Source organism: Exophiala xenobiotica, assembly GCF_000835505.1.
Source record: "Exophiala xenobiotica strain CBS 118157 unplaced genomic scaffold supercont1.5, whole genome shotgun sequence".
NCBI classification, from domain to species: Eukaryota; Fungi; Ascomycota; class Eurotiomycetes; order Chaetothyriales; family Herpotrichiellaceae; genus Exophiala; species Exophiala xenobiotica.
In genome coordinates this window covers 3,538,558-3,554,953 of record NW_013562490.1, presented here as the reverse complement: position 1 = coordinate 3,554,953, position 16,396 = coordinate 3,538,558, and the positions used below count along the sequence as shown (strand labels likewise).

The following is a 16,396-nucleotide window of genomic DNA, read 5'->3' as shown; positions in this document are numbered from 1 at the left end:
CCCCATATGACCATGCAACTCTCTCTCAAGCTCTCAAGCTCACAGCCTCGCCTCGCATCGCAACGTCGAAATGTTCATTTCAGCACGGCCACACACTTGATCTCCACATCCGTGTTCAACGGCAGCGTCTTGACAGCGACACACCTTTCAACCGAGTATTGACGTTAGCATTTGTTTGCCGACGTCTGCCCGCCCCATTCCCCCATTCCATTCCGTCGAGAACCACAAAGAGGTTTGAGAAAAGGAAAATAGAGCGAGAAAGAGGGAAAGAAAAAAAGACACTCACGTTCTCGCAGGCTTCACATCACCCCAGTACGTCGTATACACCTCATTCATCTTGGCAAAGTCTTCCATATCCGCCAGAAAGACATTGACCTCGACGACGTGCTCGAGACTCGATCCTGCCGCTTCGAGAATGGTGCCCAAGTTCTTGATGCATTGGTGCTGTCAATAACGAAAAACCCCATTAGTATATTGTTCATCCCGCTATTCGTGCGCCCGCTGTCCAACCACAGTGACAGCAAGGGCAAGGGCAAGGGCAAGGGCTACCCACAGTATGAGCCTGGATATCGCCATCGATCAACTTCATCGTCTTGGCGTCCATGGGCACGCAGCCCGAACAATACACAAAGCCATTGGCCACGATGGCCTGGCTGTAGATGCCCGGTAGAGCCTTGGGCGCGTTCTCCGTGACGACTGGCGTTCTTGACATGATGTGTCTTCGACAGACGGTCGGCCAAATATACACTATTCGTGCCCTTTTGTTGAGCTCGCGCGTACCTGGGTATTGTATGGTCGTGAGAGAGATAGAGGGAATGTTAGCTTCGTCGACCCGACAGAATTACACACGGTAGATCTATTTTGACACTGTCTCCTTGACCCGGCAGATCAGATTACTGTAGTTTCCCCTGGTTGCTGGCTGCGACAGACCAGCAACCGTGATGGCACCATCAGTCGGATTCAATTACGCGGGCAAGTCAAACCCCCACAGCCCACGTCTATACGCCGTCTCCGCTGAGTGCATGCCCACAGCCGTCTCAGATCTCCCACGCAGCATCACCCTACACTTGGCCCAGATAATCCCAATGAACCTCAAGCCTCCGCATTGGGCCCTTGCAGATGCAGAGATATCAATTGGACGCTACTTGATCCGTTTCAGGCTGATCAAAAGCCTTCGAAAAGGAGGACGAAGATCGCATCCTCGAAAAACCGTGAGCTTACTTAAATCGCTTTCGGAAAACTTGAAATTCGAAAGTATCAAAAGGCAGCAGATAAAAGAATCGATAACGCTCAGCTCAAGCTCGCCCGTGACCCAAGCAAGTCTACTGGTGACAATGTCGTTAACACACCCTCAACCACCGTACCCACTCCACGATTCTGTCAAGGACAAACTCCATCCAGAGTATGTCAAGTTTTACAATGAACACATAATCAACTCCCAACAGGTGCACTACCAGCCAGTCTCGGCATCTCGAGTGGGAGGCAAGATCATTCCCGGTGGCGGAGATCCCCTCCCCGTCGGCAGGACCCAAGATATTGCACTCAAGCGCCAGCAAACCGAAGGACCCGATGTCCAGATCAGATGCTTCACTCCCGAGGGCGAGCCACCGGCGAATGGCTGGCCCGTCATGATATACTACCATGGTGGTGGCTGGGTGTTAGGCAACATCTCCACCGAGAACACGGTCTGCACGAACATGTGTGCTCGATCCAGATACGTGGTCATCACCACTGATTATCGACTCGCTCCCGAACACCCATGGCCGGCGGCTGTCCACGATTCTTGGGAAACTGTTCTGTGGGTCTTCGGAGAGGGCAAATCGACCCTTTCGCTAGATCTGTCCAACGTCGCCATTGGAGGTTCCTCGGCGGGCGGCAATCTTGCGGCCATCATGACTCAGAAAGCGCTTTCATATCCCAGCATCAAGTTCACTCTTCAACTCTTGATTGTTCCCGTCACCGACAACACGGCGACTGTCGAGTCCAATCCGACATACAAGAGCAACGAATTCACCGCGGCCCTTCCAGCGGAGAAGATGCTCTGGTACAGGAGGCATTACCTGCCCAACGAGAAGGACTGGAGCAATCCAGAGGCTTCGCCGATATTGTACCCTGCAGAGAACTTTTCCAAGCTTCCGGCAGCAGTAGTCGTGGTTGGAGAACTCGATGTGTTGAAATTCGAAGGCGAAGCTTATGCCCGAAAGCTGAGAGAAGCTGGTGTGGAAGCGACTGTACATGTCATGGAGGGCATGCCTCACCCATTCTTGGCCATGGATGCAGTGCTCGAGGCAGGAAGGGCCGCTATCACTATCTTATGTGACAGCCTGACCAAGGCTATATCGTAGATAGCAACTGATTCCTGTGAATATCCCAGCAATGATACCAGTCTGATGTAGTTCAAAATGCGACAGCATCACTACCCGAGCCCTTCCTTATTTGAAGTAAGCAGTGTCAAAGGTCTCGTATCTCCATCATGGAACTGATAGCTCGATCAACTTTCCAAGAGTTGTGCACGCCTCTTGTAACAACTCCCACCGACAATCCGAAAGCGACTCCTTGACCACGGTCAACAGTCCGAGTGTCCTGTTTGTCCCTTTCAATTCGCTGTGATGATCCATCAGGCCGCTCAGCATATGAACCAGATAGTCCTCTGCGCTGATCTTCTCGGCAGATTTGCCCTCCGTGAGTATACCAAAGGCCCACAGTATCAGGGTAGCATGGTACAAGCACCAAGGGCGCAAAGCGATGTTATCTTCGGGTGCTCGATAACGCTTCCGTGTGAACATGGTCTCTTGAATGAGCAGAATGCAATGTGATAGTGTGCGTTTTGCTGATGGTCTTTCACACCAGACTTGGATTCTCCGTTTCGCCTTGGCATATTCATGCCTCGTTGTGCTGCCAGTAAGTGAGGGCGCGCCAGCGAAGGTATGAAAGTCGATCAAGTTGACGTAGATGGTGACGTGAGCCATGCGGTGTAGCGGTCTCCCAGCTTCGAGACACAAAGACGGTCTTTGAGACATCAAAGAGAATGACCAAGTATCGATAGCCCGGTCCAGGATCTCTTTCCAGTTGTCGTCGCCTATGGTCGAGGGTGGTGTCGACTCAGCGCCATGATCCGAGGCTCTTCCGGTCTCAATATCCATGGCCATCAAGTCCCGCGCCTGCATATGTTTCGTGACATTGAACAAGCCATGTAACAAGACGAACCGTGCGAATGGGCTGCAGCTTGAGGGTATCGGACGACGTGACAGTAAAGACCGCAACGTAGGCAAGAATTGTACCGCTTGTGCAGACTCAGACAGCCTCTTTTTCCATGACGAAGGAGTCGAGCTGTCCCACACTTCATCTGCACAAGGTAGTGCAAGACGTACGTCGCTGACAGAGAGTGCAGGAGTATGGCCGAAAATTGAGGAATGTTGGGCGTCCATAATAAATGCAAAATATGCAACTCGCTTAAAAGATTCTTGTTCGACCCATGAGTGCCACGCTCTCTCTGCCGAGGACGCTTTCGTCGCATCGTCAGTGGAATCGGACGAATATGAACCTCCTCTTCGCATGAGGGTGATAACAGCGCCGTGGAATATGTGTGCCATCTCATGATGCCTTCGAGTTGAGAACATCTTCTCGTATGCCTGGACAAGGAGCAATGCTTGCAGACACCACAGAGGTGCGGGCGGCTGAAAACTCCCGCTGCTGAATATTAGCCATCTCAAGCTTTCGTGAATCCTTTCCGCCGTCCGATAGTGGGCAGATTCAGGCGACAGGGTAGCACCCAGGGTGAGAAGTGCGGCAAGGAGTAGAGGTGGGGTGTCATCCAAATTAAAAGAAGCCTGATGCAGGATTGGAAAGTGAGCATTGTAGTTTGCGAAGTAAATGTCGAAAAAGGATTTGAGGTTGCTAGGTTCAAAGAACGGGTCTCCCAGCAGATCCTGCGGCATTGTGCGAAGGGCATCTAGAAGTCGTGTCCGTGCGGTAAACCACGGACTGGACGCCAATGATGGTGTATCTATGCTGGGTTGATGAGATAGTGTACTGTTGGGGGAAGCGAAGGAGACATCGTTCGGAATGGTGATGTCTAATGAGGGATCCAGCGCAAAATCGTCTGGGAGAGCGACATTCCCAAAGAGCCAGTCCAGGTCTTCGGCAAGGCCATGCGCACCATCTGAGGCATCGAATATGACATGGTGGCCAGTGCCCATTTGCGGCCCCTGCAGAAAATCTGGGTAGTCAATGGTCTCGAATGTTAGAGCCGTGTTCAATGGGACAGGAAGCGGTGAAGACACAGCGTCAGCATGCTGCTGTTGCGGTGCGACCTCTTCAGCGGGCAAATTCATATCGACTTCTGCAGCAGGAGCGTCGGATACATGGGTTGCCGAAGGTGAAGTCGGGGTATCAGGCACATAACCGCCAGAGTTTCGATAAGACATGCCGCGCTCATGGCGTCTTTGGTGCCTTTGCAGCAAATCGAGTCTAACGAAGTCTTTGTGGCATGTCTCGCATGTGTAGATCTTCTTGGGTCGATCTGTCTCGTCATCAGTGACCTAGTGCCTTGACATTGAGGGAAATAGCCTACGATTCAGGCGATGTCGGCTCAAGTGCTCTGGACGTTTGAAGGTCTTGCCACAAGCCGGGATGGAGCAAACATGTCTGGCAGACATTGTACTTTCGATCGATAACAGATTCTGGAGCCTCTGTGGGCGCGTTCATGCGTCCTACAGTCATTGATGCATTCGCGTACTCCGAGTCATTGTCCTGTGTCATGGAACGAGAAGAAATAAGGTCAAGAACGTGACAAAGTCTCGAGGATGAGGAAGTTCCGGGTCTCGTAGAGATTCAAGCAAGTCACTTCTGGAGGATCTTGGCGCTAGAAGCACCTGGACTTTAGAAGCTGAGTGCCGCCTGGACGTCATTCCTTGGGCTCATTAATACTTAACTTAGGCCTAGTGAGCCCTAATCAAGGGCTATCATGGGCTTTGTTGGGGCCCATAAGCCGAGGCACCTATCAACGGGCTTCTCACAACCTTGTCAGCTACTAGTACCGTATAACACCATACCAAGTTTTCGGTTGCCCAAGAATAGATATATTCCATCTTTGATCCTACCTCTCATTTCTATATGGAAAAGCTGATGCTAAGGTGGCAGAATCTCCGAAACACATGCCATAAGATCATGGCGACCAGCTACTGTAGGAAGAAGCAATACCTCATGGCTTACCTCATCCATCAAACTCATACTTCTGTATCCCCTTCACTCCCTCTGGCTTGAATCTAAACATATGCCCTCCCTCATCATCAGGCTTTGCGTCTGGACTTTTGTCTCTTCCCGTCGCGATATAAAGGATATCAGAGTTCTTCCCACCCCAAGTCGTACAAGCCATGTTGTTCGCCGAGAAGACAATATCCTTCAGGTGCTTGCCCGACGGACTGAACACCATGACTCGGTAAGAAGCAAACATTGCAATCCAGAGATTTCCCTCCGTACTAGCGAAGCATATCAGCTACCAACCCTGGGACTTTGCTCCTACATCTTCCCAGGAACCCAGAGAGAGGAGGGTATGCAACTTACTCAACTACCATTCCATCCGGCTCGCCAAAAGAGCTTCTCCGATCAATGAGCAATCGCTTGTTCGAAATGCTCCCACTCTCCAGGTCGAAGTCATAAGCCCATACCAGCATGGCGACCGAGTCGTTGAAATACACTGCGCGTGCGGCAACGGTCATCAGCAAAAAGAAGCCCTCTCCCAATTCTCAAAACCGCGCACACTCAAAAACACTCACTCGTCTTGTTATCCGGACTCCAGGCCAGTCCATTCCCACAAATGATGCCCTTCTCCATAAGATGGAGACTGCCATCAGGATCGTACCGCCACAACCGTCCTATCGGTTCGCCATGGCTAGCAGGGCACTGATTCGGCCCGTAAGCCATAGCCACCCTGTCGATTTCCGCCAGCCAGAACCGCCCCTTCGCATCGACGCCTCCGTCATTGAACCGCCTTATGCCACGATCACTCGTCGGTATGATCTCCTTGACCACTTCGAGCTTGCCTGTAGCTTCGTTCATGAATGCCACGCCCTGGAAGTACGCGCAGATGTAGCTTCCGGGCTTGTTCTTGCGGAAGAACGCGACCGTCACGCTGTCTTCCAACTTGACCACCCTGACCTCGCCCTCTGCGTCGCCGGTCTCCGGGTCGACCTTGACGATCTGCAGCTCCGGCGGCTCACACAGGCAGTCCACCCAGTGAAGCGACGAGTCACTTGGCCGGTAGATGGGCGCCTCTCCCAAGTTCATGCCATTTCCACACCGAAGCCAGGCCTTCCCACCTTCGACCACTTCAAGCGGACCTGAGGACATCTTCGTGCTGTTCTCGCTAGAGTCGTTTCTCAAAAAGACAGCATGCGATCCGCTGAACAAGCGTGCCCATAAAAGCTTCACCACAAGCCGAAGGACCTCTTCACTGGGTGGACCTCAACATTGGCTACAGGAGCTGAAGCCAGGTCAGTGGCAGCATTGTATTGGTCCACTGGCGCATCAGTCAACCAACCGACAGTTGGCGATTGTAAGTTAACCACAACAGATTGTCTGCGTGGGCAACCAATGTTTGCTGCCATCCTGGCGGGTGTTGCATAGGGTTGAGGTTGCACAGGTGGGTGGGCAGCATCAAGCGACCAAGAATGGGAGAAAATGCCCGCGCAAGAAGCCCCCATCATCCCCTCGTCTGAAGACCCATGCACGATATCCACATAGATAGGAGTAAACCGTGCCTTAACTTAGTCATAGGGCCACGATTATCAATCCGGTCACTCGGCCTGGACTTTGCTTCTTGGCTTCTAGAATGTCGTGGTACTAGGCCGTCGCAAGTGGATAAGAATCACCATAGCTTTCTGACCTAGCGCCGTGTGCGGCATTGCTGATGACAGCTTGCACACATCTACATCTACATCTACATCTAACAAGCGCATCACTGCGTCTTTAGGGAACAGAATTCAAACACCAAGTGCGACCTATATTCTCGGACGCACGCAAAATGCCACCCTCCACCGCCGTCACCATCACTAACGCTATGCACCTGCTGTGCTGCAACAACATGAAGCCTGACCACCAGTACTGCTTGGGCCGGGGACTTCCAAAGGTATCGTTCATTTTCGTCCCTAAAACAACCAGCCTCCCAATGTTCCGCCTAAGGAATTTCATCGCTCGTGTATTCTTTTCTGCTTGTCTCTCTCATGCACCCACCTCCCTTGCTTTTGTAATATCGTACAACTATACTCCAGGATATATGCGCTCAAACTCCCACGCGCTCTGTAATGGACCATTCCTGCTTCACCCGAATCGTATTCGGCGCCTGCGTGGTATCAAAGCTGATCCTCTCTTCCTGACTGGTCGTGTCACTGCGCGGCATTTTGTTGACATGCGACAACTCAACGACACTGTCGTTACGATAGTAGGATGCGCCTCGCGGGTAAGGGTCCGACGTATGGTCGCGCCGTGTACTCGACAGCAGACGTGGGAAGATAAGACTGATCACAGGGCGCATCGCAGGTATACATGCGCACATGATACCGACGTTCAGCTCGGCGGCCGACCAGGTCGCGGCGTCGACATTATCGTAGGTAAGATCGGTCGACACGCTCGTGATATAAAGGGCATGGAGTCGCAGGATCGAAGTAATGCAGCCACTACAGTATCGCAATGTCAGCCGAATCAACAAAACCGGCCCCAGGAGAGTCTTACAATCCGCCCAGAGCGAATACCGCAATCAAGCTGATTTTCTGCTTCCGGGGAAGCTGAAGGTTCTTCAAAACCGGCATCGGCAGAAACCAAACGGCCAAGTCGGTGATGATATTAAAGGCCGAAAGGCTGAACCAGAAAGCCAACAAGTCGACGCAGTGGCCGCCCTCGATACTTTTGTCCCAGTAATATCGAATAGGCCAGCATGAGAAGCACGAGGTGAGGATGAATGCGGATCCTCCAATGCCGATGGTGCCGATAAGCCACCAAGCTGCGAGGCGATAATTCCTTTGTACGAAGAAGCGAAGATACTGGTACAAGATCGAGACCTTCACGAGGAAGAGTGCAATGTTGTACACGATGACGCTGGCGTACAGCAGCTGGAAAGTGGTCAGCAATGCGCTTCCCATTCGGCATCAGAAATTACCTGGGCCAACGTCTCATTGTCTGCTTTACTGACAGTATCTGCGTGTCGACCCAAGCCATGCTCCTTTTCTGCGATACAACAGTCAGTTGCTGCGTGTCCAGGGTTATGGGAATTGTACTCACGCAGGGCTATGGTCGCGGTGAGACCGATGGACAGAATAAAAGCAAATATGATCAGGTAATCTTCTGGGCCCGCTTGCTTGATGACAACGAAACGAGACACGCAACGGATGAGGATGAAAACGAATGCCAGAACATTGAAGACAACCGTCGTCACGACGGCCTGCATCCCACGCTCCAAACCCATATTGCCCGGAGGGAGCGGTTGCGCCGCACAAAAGTATCAATGGCCAAAGTATATCATGGAGGTAAGTTGCTGGAGACTTCAAATATGTCAAGTCCAGAGCAGGAGCAAGCATGGAACATATGGGGTTTCCCGCTTCCCTTGGCTGGCCCCGATAGTGCCAGGGGCACAGATACCGTGGAATTTCGATGGCGTTTCTCGACCACGTCGGGCGTTGAGAGGCTAAAAGCAGAAAGAGCCAGGGTGAGCTGGAGAATTGATCAACCCCCGAAGCCTGGCAACACGTTGTTCAGAAGCGAGGACCCAACGCAATCTGGGGTAAGGGGGTGCCATCACGGGCTGTCGGGAGCATGCCGAGCACTTTGGTGCCGGCGAAAACTGCTCTAAAACACTGGCGAGCATGTTGTGGCTTGTATAGTGCGAGTTAGTGAAAGAAGAATGGACGCTAGAGACATTCCCCGGCATGGCCCTGCGCATGGAGAGCAGCAGTCGATCCTGACGAGGACAGTCGTGCGCACAGTGGCCGCCCGTAACAGAACCAAAGGTTTTCATGCCGTAACAGCCGTACTTAGAGCACCAAGTAAAAGACTGGCGTGACTGGCTAGGGATTGGCAACACGATGTGCCGTGAAAAATGTGGCAGACCAATTTTGAGGACGCAGTGGAAATAGTAGTCGAAACACCTTAACCTGAAAGCCGTTGTCTTTGCCTTCCCGAAGCCCTGGTTTGACCAGATATTCGTAGGCGAGACAGCATTTGCTCCAGGTCAATAGCGTACGAGTAGCTGGCTATGACTCCGGGGGTGTTGGGGAGCTTGCTCGCCTATCCCAGGACGAACGGAATGTGGAAGTCTCTGGATTTTGTGGAGTGTGGGAGCAGGCCACTGATTCGGGAGAAACGGTGGAGCCCTGTTTCGCCCCAAGCGAGTTCTTCCAGATGATGGAGGCCAGTCATGCCAGTGCAGTGACAGGCGTGGAGCCCCGTCAAACCATTGTCAATCGAGGCCCGCAAGCTTCCAGATGCTTCCCCTCCAGTGGCCAGGCTCCTGTTCGTGCCACCAAGTTCGCGCCGCTCATGCATTTTAGTAAACATGGATGCAGAAACTGCTGCGTCCCGAGCAGTATCAGTGTTAGGAAAAGCCATGAGCCGTGCCGCGATCTCAATTTCTACTGACCTTAGGCAGAAATGGTTCGGTAGCTATCACGGGCGCACCCATCCTCCCTTGAGCACCAGTACAGACTTGGTGGTGTAAAGTCTTCACTCAAAAGAGGAAAGCCCTGACCAGGCGGTAGCTTGGTAAAGAGAACACGAGGACAAGCAGCTTGCAGAGCCCATGTATCTGGCTTGTCGCGACGACCGTTCGACCGTGCTTCATATACAACATTCAGCTTCTTCTGCAGCTTCCAGCTTAGAGCATTGGACACCGGGGCATATCCTCTCCTCAAAGATCCCGCATGTTCCAAAGAGATACCCTTTGGGCTTTGTCTTCCTTCAAAAATCTGTTGTGCATTGATAGCCATGCAAGCTAAAGACAGCTCGTGATTCACCCTGAACCCAGGCAGAAAATAATTTGTCCTCGTGTCCAGAAAATTGACGAGGCCATTCTCGGAACATGGGCCGAAATTTGAGACCGCTTGCACGAGGTGGTGGGGATAATGCCAGAGTTAAGCGACAAGTATATGGTCGAACATGGTCGTCGGAAAACACCCTTTCGCTTGAAAGGAATAATGGGTGAAGAACCCGTGTTCCTGGAGACCTCGTCTTTTGGTCCTCGGGTGTTTAAGCACAATAGGCTAGACATCGTTTAGCAATGGTCCAGAGGGAAGCAGGAGCAAGATACCGCTGGCCAGGAAATTCAGCCTGGTGGGTGCCTGGTGAGTCTCGGCCTGCATACTAAGGGCGTTGTCTCCTGCGCAAACGAGGAAGTATCGACGGTGCCCGAGTAGTGATAGGTGGCCGGTGTGTCCGTGTCTTGAACGTTCTATTCTTTTTGTACTCGTTATCGTATCACATGAACGCTTGCCCTGTCTGCAGCCTTTCCGAAGGCCGTTCTCAGCGTGCCCTAGCTGCCACATGAAGCAACAACATCCAAGATCCCCACATCAATGAACAGGCATCACGACGTCAAACGATCCAGTCCCGATATTGCCTCTCCGTCCAGCAACTATCCTAGCACTCGGTCCCAGTAAAGGATCCGTCTCGCCGTACAGAACTGCATCCTTCAAGAAGCCCATAACTGTTTCGAAGCTCATCTTCGCAAGCACACTACCTCCTTCCTTGACCAGACCATGGCGGCTGAATGGCTGGTACGAGCCAGACTGCGTCATGGCATCTGCGATCAGATTCAAATGCCGTGGATCAACTGAGATACCGTGACCCTTGAAGACACCGTCTATCTCCTTGATAATGGTCATTCGCGCCGCCTCGACGCCATATAGTTTCAGCATATCGTGTACCGAGTTCGTGTATAGCGAGTGCGGCTTGATCTGGTCTTGGTAGTCGCGCATGGCAAGCAGGTTGACACCTTCGGTCGTGATAACAGGCTCTTTCTTGGTCTCCTCTTTGCCAGTCTCGGGATTGATTTGCTTTACAGGCTTGCCATTAGGGCCGTGAACTTCTTCCATGAACTGCGTGCATACGCCGAGGCCAGGGATAGACTGTATGACAGCAATATGTGCACACTTCTCGAGCAACGGAAGGAGGAGGAGCTTTGGCGTCTTGGTATCGTAACTCAGTACAATGCGACATGATTTGCCTTGGCCTTTGGCAAAGTTGAATCGTGTGACGTGAGGCAAGCTAGCCTTTAGTTGGTCTTGTCTTGCTTCCTCCTCCGAGTCTTCGGCATCGTCAGTGTCACTCTCATCCGGATTTTGCTCTCGGAGTGTCTGAGACTCCTTCTGTTTTCGTGGCTTCTTGGCTGGAGCAGCGTCCGGCGACTCGTCGTCGTCGTCACTGGTCATCACCTCATCACCTGATTCATTGATAATGGCCCGCTCATCGTCATCGGGCTCATCAAAGGTATCCTCCCTTCTGCTTCTTGCGGCAGCATCTTTGGCATCATCGGGATCAGCATCCTCGTCAATGTCATCCTCGCCGCCTTCGCGCTCAGTTGTTCTTGTGCCTGTGGGCCGGGCTTCTTCAACAACACCGACGGAGACGCCAACAGCTGGTACTGCGGCAGTAGTTTCTGAAAGAGATGCTTCGCGAGCTTTCTTTTTGAACTCATCCTTGATCATCTTGTCCAAACGAGGGAGGAATCTCTTTTCCAAGCAACGCCGGACGTCCTCTCGCTGAATGGCATACTCGCTTTCGTATTCTTCTGGGTCGTACAGCTCGATTCGAATGTCATAGAGCTTCTCAGATTGTCGTCCAGCTCCAGCGCCCAATCGTTCAGTAACCGAGAGCTTGTCAATGACATGCGCGAGAGGCAGACGACTGATGCTTTTCGCAAAGGTCTCCCCCTCGACAGGGGTCAGTTCTTCAATGGGGTTTAGTGTCATTGTTGGAGTCATGATATTTGGCGAGGCCGTCATGATGATCTCTCGAAGACGAGGAATACCAAGAGTCACGTTCTTCGCCGAGTGACCTGCCAAATGAAAGGTATTTAGAGTCATTTGAGTGGACGGTTCACCGACTGACTGTGCTGCGACAACTCCAACTGCCTCACCAGGCTCCACAATAGATCGCATATATTTCAGATCCATGATAGATTGGAATGTCTTTTTGCTGACGATGCCGTTGGGATTGGTCTCCTTGTGTCTGATCAATTTGCTGGGATTCTCCTTGATATAAGTGCTCAAAGCGGTAGCGAAGAATTCAGATGTGCTGCCGAAATTGCTTCCAGGGTTGAAAAGCCCCGTCAGAGGATCTCGAGGCTTGTTCTTCCTGACTGATTTCAAAATGGCCTTCTGTTCATCAGCCAGTCCTTTATTCGAAATCTTCGACAACACCTCTTCAGCTCGCATCAGCTTGGCGACAGATTGATTGTTCTCGGCCAAAAATGTGAACTCGTGCAAGTGTTTCTGCTTAGTGACTTCAAGGCCATCCTCGCCATAGAGGAATTGAAGGACGTTACCATTGGAGCTCTCACGGACAGAAGTATCGTATTCTGTGCGGGCTCCTTCGAGACCTTTGACAATGCAGCGCTGGAGGTAGCCGGACTTGGCTGTCTTGACCGCAGTATCAATCAACCCTTCTCTGCCAGACATAGCGTGGAAGAAGTACTCTTGAGGTTTGATACCAGTCAAGAATCGTCCAGATACATATCCACCAGCGACTGGATCGGTTTCAAAGGCGCGAAATGAGGGCAAGGTCTTGCCGCTGACCATAGTAGGTACTCGTCTACCTTCCAAGACCTGTTGCCCCAGATTGCATGAGATCAGATTTGCATTGACACTCGAACCCTTGGCACCCGATATGGTCATTGCCTGCATTTGATTTCGAGGGAAGGGTTTTCGAAGACCAGCCGGTAGACAGTGTTTAGAGACGTTGTCTGTTATCGACTTGACTTTGGCTTTGTAGAGCTGGTCTAGTCCGTTGAGCTGATCGTCGTTTCGAAGGACATTTTCGAGCCTGCTAAGGAGTTCCGAACTCTCTTGATCGACTTTGTCTTTGTCGAGCGTAACGTACTCGGCAGAGGTCTCAAGACCAATGCGTTTTCCCCTAATCAATTCACTCCGACGCAGGTTATCGCCTTCATTGGTTAAGTAGAGGTCGTCCATTCCGCAAGACCAAGCGCGCTCGTTCAAAACTCGCGTCAAGAGTCTGCCGAGAATGCTGAGCAGTTTTCCCGCTGTGATGTGCCCATAGAGCTCATGGACCGAATGAACTAGCCCTCCAGCACTGGGACCTAGTTGACTTTTATCTAAGATCCCTGACAAGTGTTCTCCGTCTTTGAAGATTACTATTTGCTCAGTATCGCGGAACACAATGCTGTCATTAGTGACATTCCATTTCGAGATATCGTCGGAAGTCTTCTCGCCCCACGACTCTGACGAGGTGGATGATTTGCTTGTAAGATTCAGACCATGGAATCTGTCGGGCGTGATGTTCTTCAAGACGGTTGTGATGACTTGCTTCCCAGTCCACAGCATTTTCGGTTTGAGGATAGCAGGCGGCACCATTTGAATCCTTTCAAAGACTGTGTTGAAGTCTTCGGGCCTCAGGCAGCTGTAGAGTAATTGGTGGTATTGATCTCGGTCAAGGAAGACATCTCGGCTAGTGAATTGCACGCCCATGGATATGTGATCCTGAATTAGACCACGCAATGGCTTTCCCGCAGTCGAGGAGAGGTATTGATGATCAGTATCGGCGATCTGAAGTGCTTCAGTACGAGCTAACTCATTCTGTGGAAAGTGCATGTTCATCTCGTCACCATCAAAGTCAGCGTTATAGGTGTTGCAATTCGCGTAATGCATTCGAATCGTCTTCTGGCCCGTCAATACGCGGGCACGGTGACCCATCATGGATGGTTTATGCAGCGTAGGTTGGCGGTTCATGATGACCACGTCACCGGTCTGAAGATGCCGATAGACCTTTTTACCTGTCTCACCTTTTGACCCGGGTGTCGTGGAAGTCATGAGCTGCTTGGCAATGGCTTTCCGTTGATCAAGGGTTTTCCGTTTGAGACTCAGTACCTGGCCATTCTCATTTTCCACGGCGGCAGCACCTGGGTATTTATCCGCACCATTGATCACGGCCTTACTCAACTCTTCGAAGTTGTGGCTTGTCACAGGTTCCGGATAAGTGAGCTTCTTCGCGAAAACGAGAGGCACACCAATCTCATTCGTCTCGATGTTTGGATCGGGAGAGATGACGCTGCGAGCTGCGAAATTTACGCGCTTGCCCATCATGTGCATTCGGAAAAGACCTTCCTTCTTTTCCAGGACTTGCTTGACACCTTGATCACTTGGTTTCCCGGATGCTGGCGGTGGTGAGTCTATCATTGCGTTGACCGTCTCCTGAAGCGCAATCATTGCCTGGATACTCTCATTCAAGGTTCGTGGGCGTACCGACTTGTCGGTCCGGGCTCTCCTGATTTCTCGAGAGATATGTCGAACATCATTAGCTGCTTTGATGATCCGATTAAGGGCTCCGTTTGCTTGCGCCTCCGTCATCTGGTCAGCGCCTTGTCGGGCGAGAGGTCGATACTTATTCGGAGGAACCAGTACAGCTGTCATAAAGAACATATCCGGCGATACACTTGCTTGTATGCGACCTGGCTGTGAGCTGTACAAAAGTTTGAGAACTTCCGATTCACGGTCGAAAAGCAGTGTGAGCGCGGCCAGTACCTCTCTTGGTGTCATGTAGTGTTGTACGTCGTCCTCGTCCTCCAAGTCTGCGTTTTTCGATACGGCTGTTGTCTCCAGGGCATTTCGCATTGCGATTTCCTCTTCAGCGCCATGGGTTTCCGTGGCAGGGACCTGATCGGCGTCGTCCATTTCCACATCCTCGTCGTGCACGCCGTTAGTCAAAGGCTTCTTCACAGCTGTTTCTTTCTGTTTCCTCTCGGATTCGAGATAGAGCAACGGATTCGGGACCTTCATTCCCATGACTCGCATCATTTCTTTTTGTCTCATTGCCAACGGCTTCCTGAAGATCTTGACATTGCGATCCTTCCTATACGTCACGCTGGCCCCGCCACAATTCGCGCATTTCTTGAGCAGGGGAAGGTCTCTTAAGAATTCGGTGATGACCTGTTTCCGTGCATCAATCGCAACATGATTTCGGATCAGAGCCTGGGTGTCAAGCTGATTTCTCTTGCGCGCCCGTTTGATCGCCTTGTCTGTCGCTCGTGTTCTTCGCTCTATCAAATCATCAATCTCTTCAATTTCATCGGCTTCGAGGATATCCTCCACAATATCGTCTGTCTTGGGTCTTTTCGGTCGCCTTCCACCGAGATGCATAGCTTTGATATTCTGATAGTCCTCAACGAGACCGAATTGGAGTAGCTGCAGAGCGCAGACTGTCTGATTGATGACGTTCGGAGGCGCTTTGAATCGATGACAGTAAGCGCACTTCGCTCGAAGGAGACGTAAAGCCATGTCCATGTACTGGGGATGATAGCAAGGAACCGGTAGCTCGATATGGCCACAATGGCCGGCACAATGGATCGCGTTCATGCGACATGTTGAGCAGCTGCCCCCGGTTAGCTTACACTGCGGGAGCAATGAATTTTCAGACTTACTTCGCATCCAAAGCTGAGATTGCGCCCAAGGCTAGATCATGCACACCGCCTGGTATGGGACCAAACATGGAATCCAATGCTGGAGTGACATGGATTTGCTTGACTGAGATCTTTTTGATCTCGTCGGAAGGCAGTCGAGAAAAGGCCAGGCCGCCGGTGGCCGAGGGAAGTGGCTTTTGATGTGCTGCCATGGTGCAACAAGGCCATAACCTAGCAGACTGGGAGCACTGACGACAATCGCGCGGTCGCGAAGCCTGGAAAGGTTGCTTAAGATCTTTGAGCCCGCAACACTTTTTTCGAGCCTGCGGAGAACAACCTTTTTTCAGACTGATTTGGAGTAGTCGACGAGGTCGGCACCGGTGAAAATAATCTCCGCCACGGCGGAGTGTATGAACACAGATGACATCTATCCACGGCGAGTCTTTCAACCTTATGTGCAGTTTCCATCGCCATTCTCTGTTCTTCACCCTATTTGCGGAGTACATATGTCTGTGTCCAAAGGACTCCTTCTAGCATCCATAAATAGGCGGATTACGGAGTACAACATCATGGTATTCCCTCTAGGTTAAAATGCAACCTGATGCCGTCGTCGCGTTCGGCTGCTCAAAAGACAATCTTCAGTCCTAGCCCGTCCCGCTGCAGCACGACGTGCCAACATCTAGCGAGGTCGTTTCTGAAGGTATACTGTATGTCCGGTATGTTACACAGTAGTCTCCCTCATAAAAAGCGGCCATGCGTGTGGGTGCTGTTTCT

The 16,396-nt window shown here is 51.6% G+C and overlaps 6 protein-coding genes across 6 annotated transcripts; 1 reads left to right on the top strand and 5 right to left on the bottom strand.

Annotated features, from left to right (window-relative positions):
• Positions 1-282: 282 nt before the first annotated feature.
• Positions 283-930, bottom strand: PV05_09115 (uncharacterized protein; the record flags this gene model as incomplete). The annotated part of the gene is made up of 2 exons (XM_013458685.1): positions 554-930; positions 283-444 (listed from the first exon to the last, which is right to left on the bottom strand). The coding sequence occupies exons 1-2, from the start codon at positions 710-712 to the stop codon at positions 283-285; spliced, it is 321 nt and encodes a 106-aa protein (XP_013314139.1). The 5' UTR covers positions 713-930.
• Positions 931-1,263: 333 nt separating this feature from the next.
• On the bottom strand, positions 1,264-4,785 carry PV05_09113 (uncharacterized protein). The gene is made up of 2 exons (XM_013458683.1): positions 4,574-4,785; positions 1,264-4,522 (listed from the first exon to the last, which is right to left on the bottom strand). The coding sequence occupies exons 1-2, from the start codon at positions 4,656-4,658 to the stop codon at positions 2,472-2,474; spliced, it is 2,136 nt and encodes a 711-aa protein (XP_013314137.1). The 5' UTR covers positions 4,659-4,785; the 3' UTR covers positions 1,264-2,471.
• PV05_09114 (uncharacterized protein) lies at positions 1,335-2,345 on the top strand (the record flags this gene model as incomplete). The annotated part of the gene is made up of 1 exon (XM_013458684.1): positions 1,335-2,345. One exon carries the CDS (start codon positions 1,335-1,337, stop codon positions 2,343-2,345), a length of 1,011 nt encoding a protein of 336 aa, XP_013314138.1.
• A 337-nt stretch (positions 4,786-5,122) lies between the features above and the next one.
• On the bottom strand, positions 5,123-6,484 carry PV05_09112 (uncharacterized protein). Its single transcript, XM_013458682.1, has 3 exons — positions 5,778-6,484; positions 5,566-5,698; positions 5,123-5,480 (listed from the first exon to the last, which is right to left on the bottom strand). The coding sequence occupies exons 1-3, from the start codon at positions 6,349-6,351 to the stop codon at positions 5,216-5,218; spliced, it is 972 nt and encodes a 323-aa protein (XP_013314136.1). The 5' UTR covers positions 6,352-6,484; the 3' UTR covers positions 5,123-5,215.
• A 543-nt stretch (positions 6,485-7,027) lies between these two features.
• On the bottom strand, positions 7,028-8,520 carry PV05_09111 (uncharacterized protein). The gene is made up of 4 exons (XM_013458681.1): positions 8,278-8,520; positions 8,156-8,223; positions 7,732-8,108; positions 7,028-7,676 (listed from the first exon to the last, which is right to left on the bottom strand). The coding sequence occupies exons 1-4, from the start codon at positions 8,459-8,461 to the stop codon at positions 7,283-7,285; spliced, it is 1,023 nt and encodes a 340-aa protein (XP_013314135.1). The 5' UTR covers positions 8,462-8,520; the 3' UTR covers positions 7,028-7,282.
• Positions 8,521-10,355: 1,835 nt separating this feature from the next.
• Positions 10,356-15,959, bottom strand: PV05_09110 (uncharacterized protein). Its single transcript, XM_013458680.1, has 2 exons — positions 15,644-15,959; positions 10,356-15,594 (listed from the first exon to the last, which is right to left on the bottom strand). The coding sequence occupies exons 1-2, from the start codon at positions 15,832-15,834 to the stop codon at positions 10,560-10,562; spliced, it is 5,226 nt and encodes a 1,741-aa protein (XP_013314134.1). The 5' UTR covers positions 15,835-15,959; the 3' UTR covers positions 10,356-10,559.
• Positions 15,960-16,396: the final 437 nt, after the last annotated feature.

Bases quoted from the DNA above. Each gene is read 5' to 3' on its own strand.
- PV05_09113 (XM_013458683.1), bottom strand. From the start codon at position 4,658: ATGTCTGCCAGACATGTTTGCTCCATCCCGGCTTGTGGCAAGACCTTC. The intron at 4,523-4,573 runs GTAGGCTATTTC...ATGACGAGACAG, and splicing joins GAGCCGACATCGCCTGAATC to ATCGACCCAAGAAGATCTAC.
- PV05_09112 (XM_013458682.1), bottom strand. From the start codon at position 6,351: ATGTCCTCAGGTCCGCTTGAAGTGGTCGAAGGTGGGAAGGCCTGGCTT. The intron at 5,699-5,777 runs GTGAGTGTTTTT...CCGCACGCGCAG, and splicing joins GAGTCCGGATAACAAGACGA to TGTATTTCAACGACTCGGTC. The intron at 5,481-5,565 runs GTAAGTTGCATA...ATGCTTCGCTAG, and splicing joins CCGGATGGAATGGTAGTTGA to TACGGAGGGAAATCTCTGGA.
- PV05_09111 (XM_013458681.1), bottom strand. From the start codon at position 8,461: ATGGGTTTGGAGCGTGGGATGCAGGCCGTCGTGACGACGGTTGTCTTC. The intron at 8,109-8,155 runs GTAATTTCTGAT...ACCACTTTCCAG, and splicing joins ACAATGAGACGTTGGCCCAG to CTGCTGTACGCCAGCGTCAT. The intron at 7,677-7,731 runs GTAAGACTCTCC...GCGATACTGTAG, and splicing joins GTATTCGCTCTGGGCGGATT to TGGCTGCATTACTTCGATCC.
- PV05_09110 (XM_013458680.1), bottom strand. From the start codon at position 15,834: ATGGCAGCACATCAAAAGCCACTTCCCTCGGCCACCGGCGGCCTGGCC. The intron at 15,595-15,643 runs GTAAGTCTGAAA...AACCGGGGGCAG, and splicing joins ATCTCAGCTTTGGATGCGAA to CTGCTCAACATGTCGCATGA.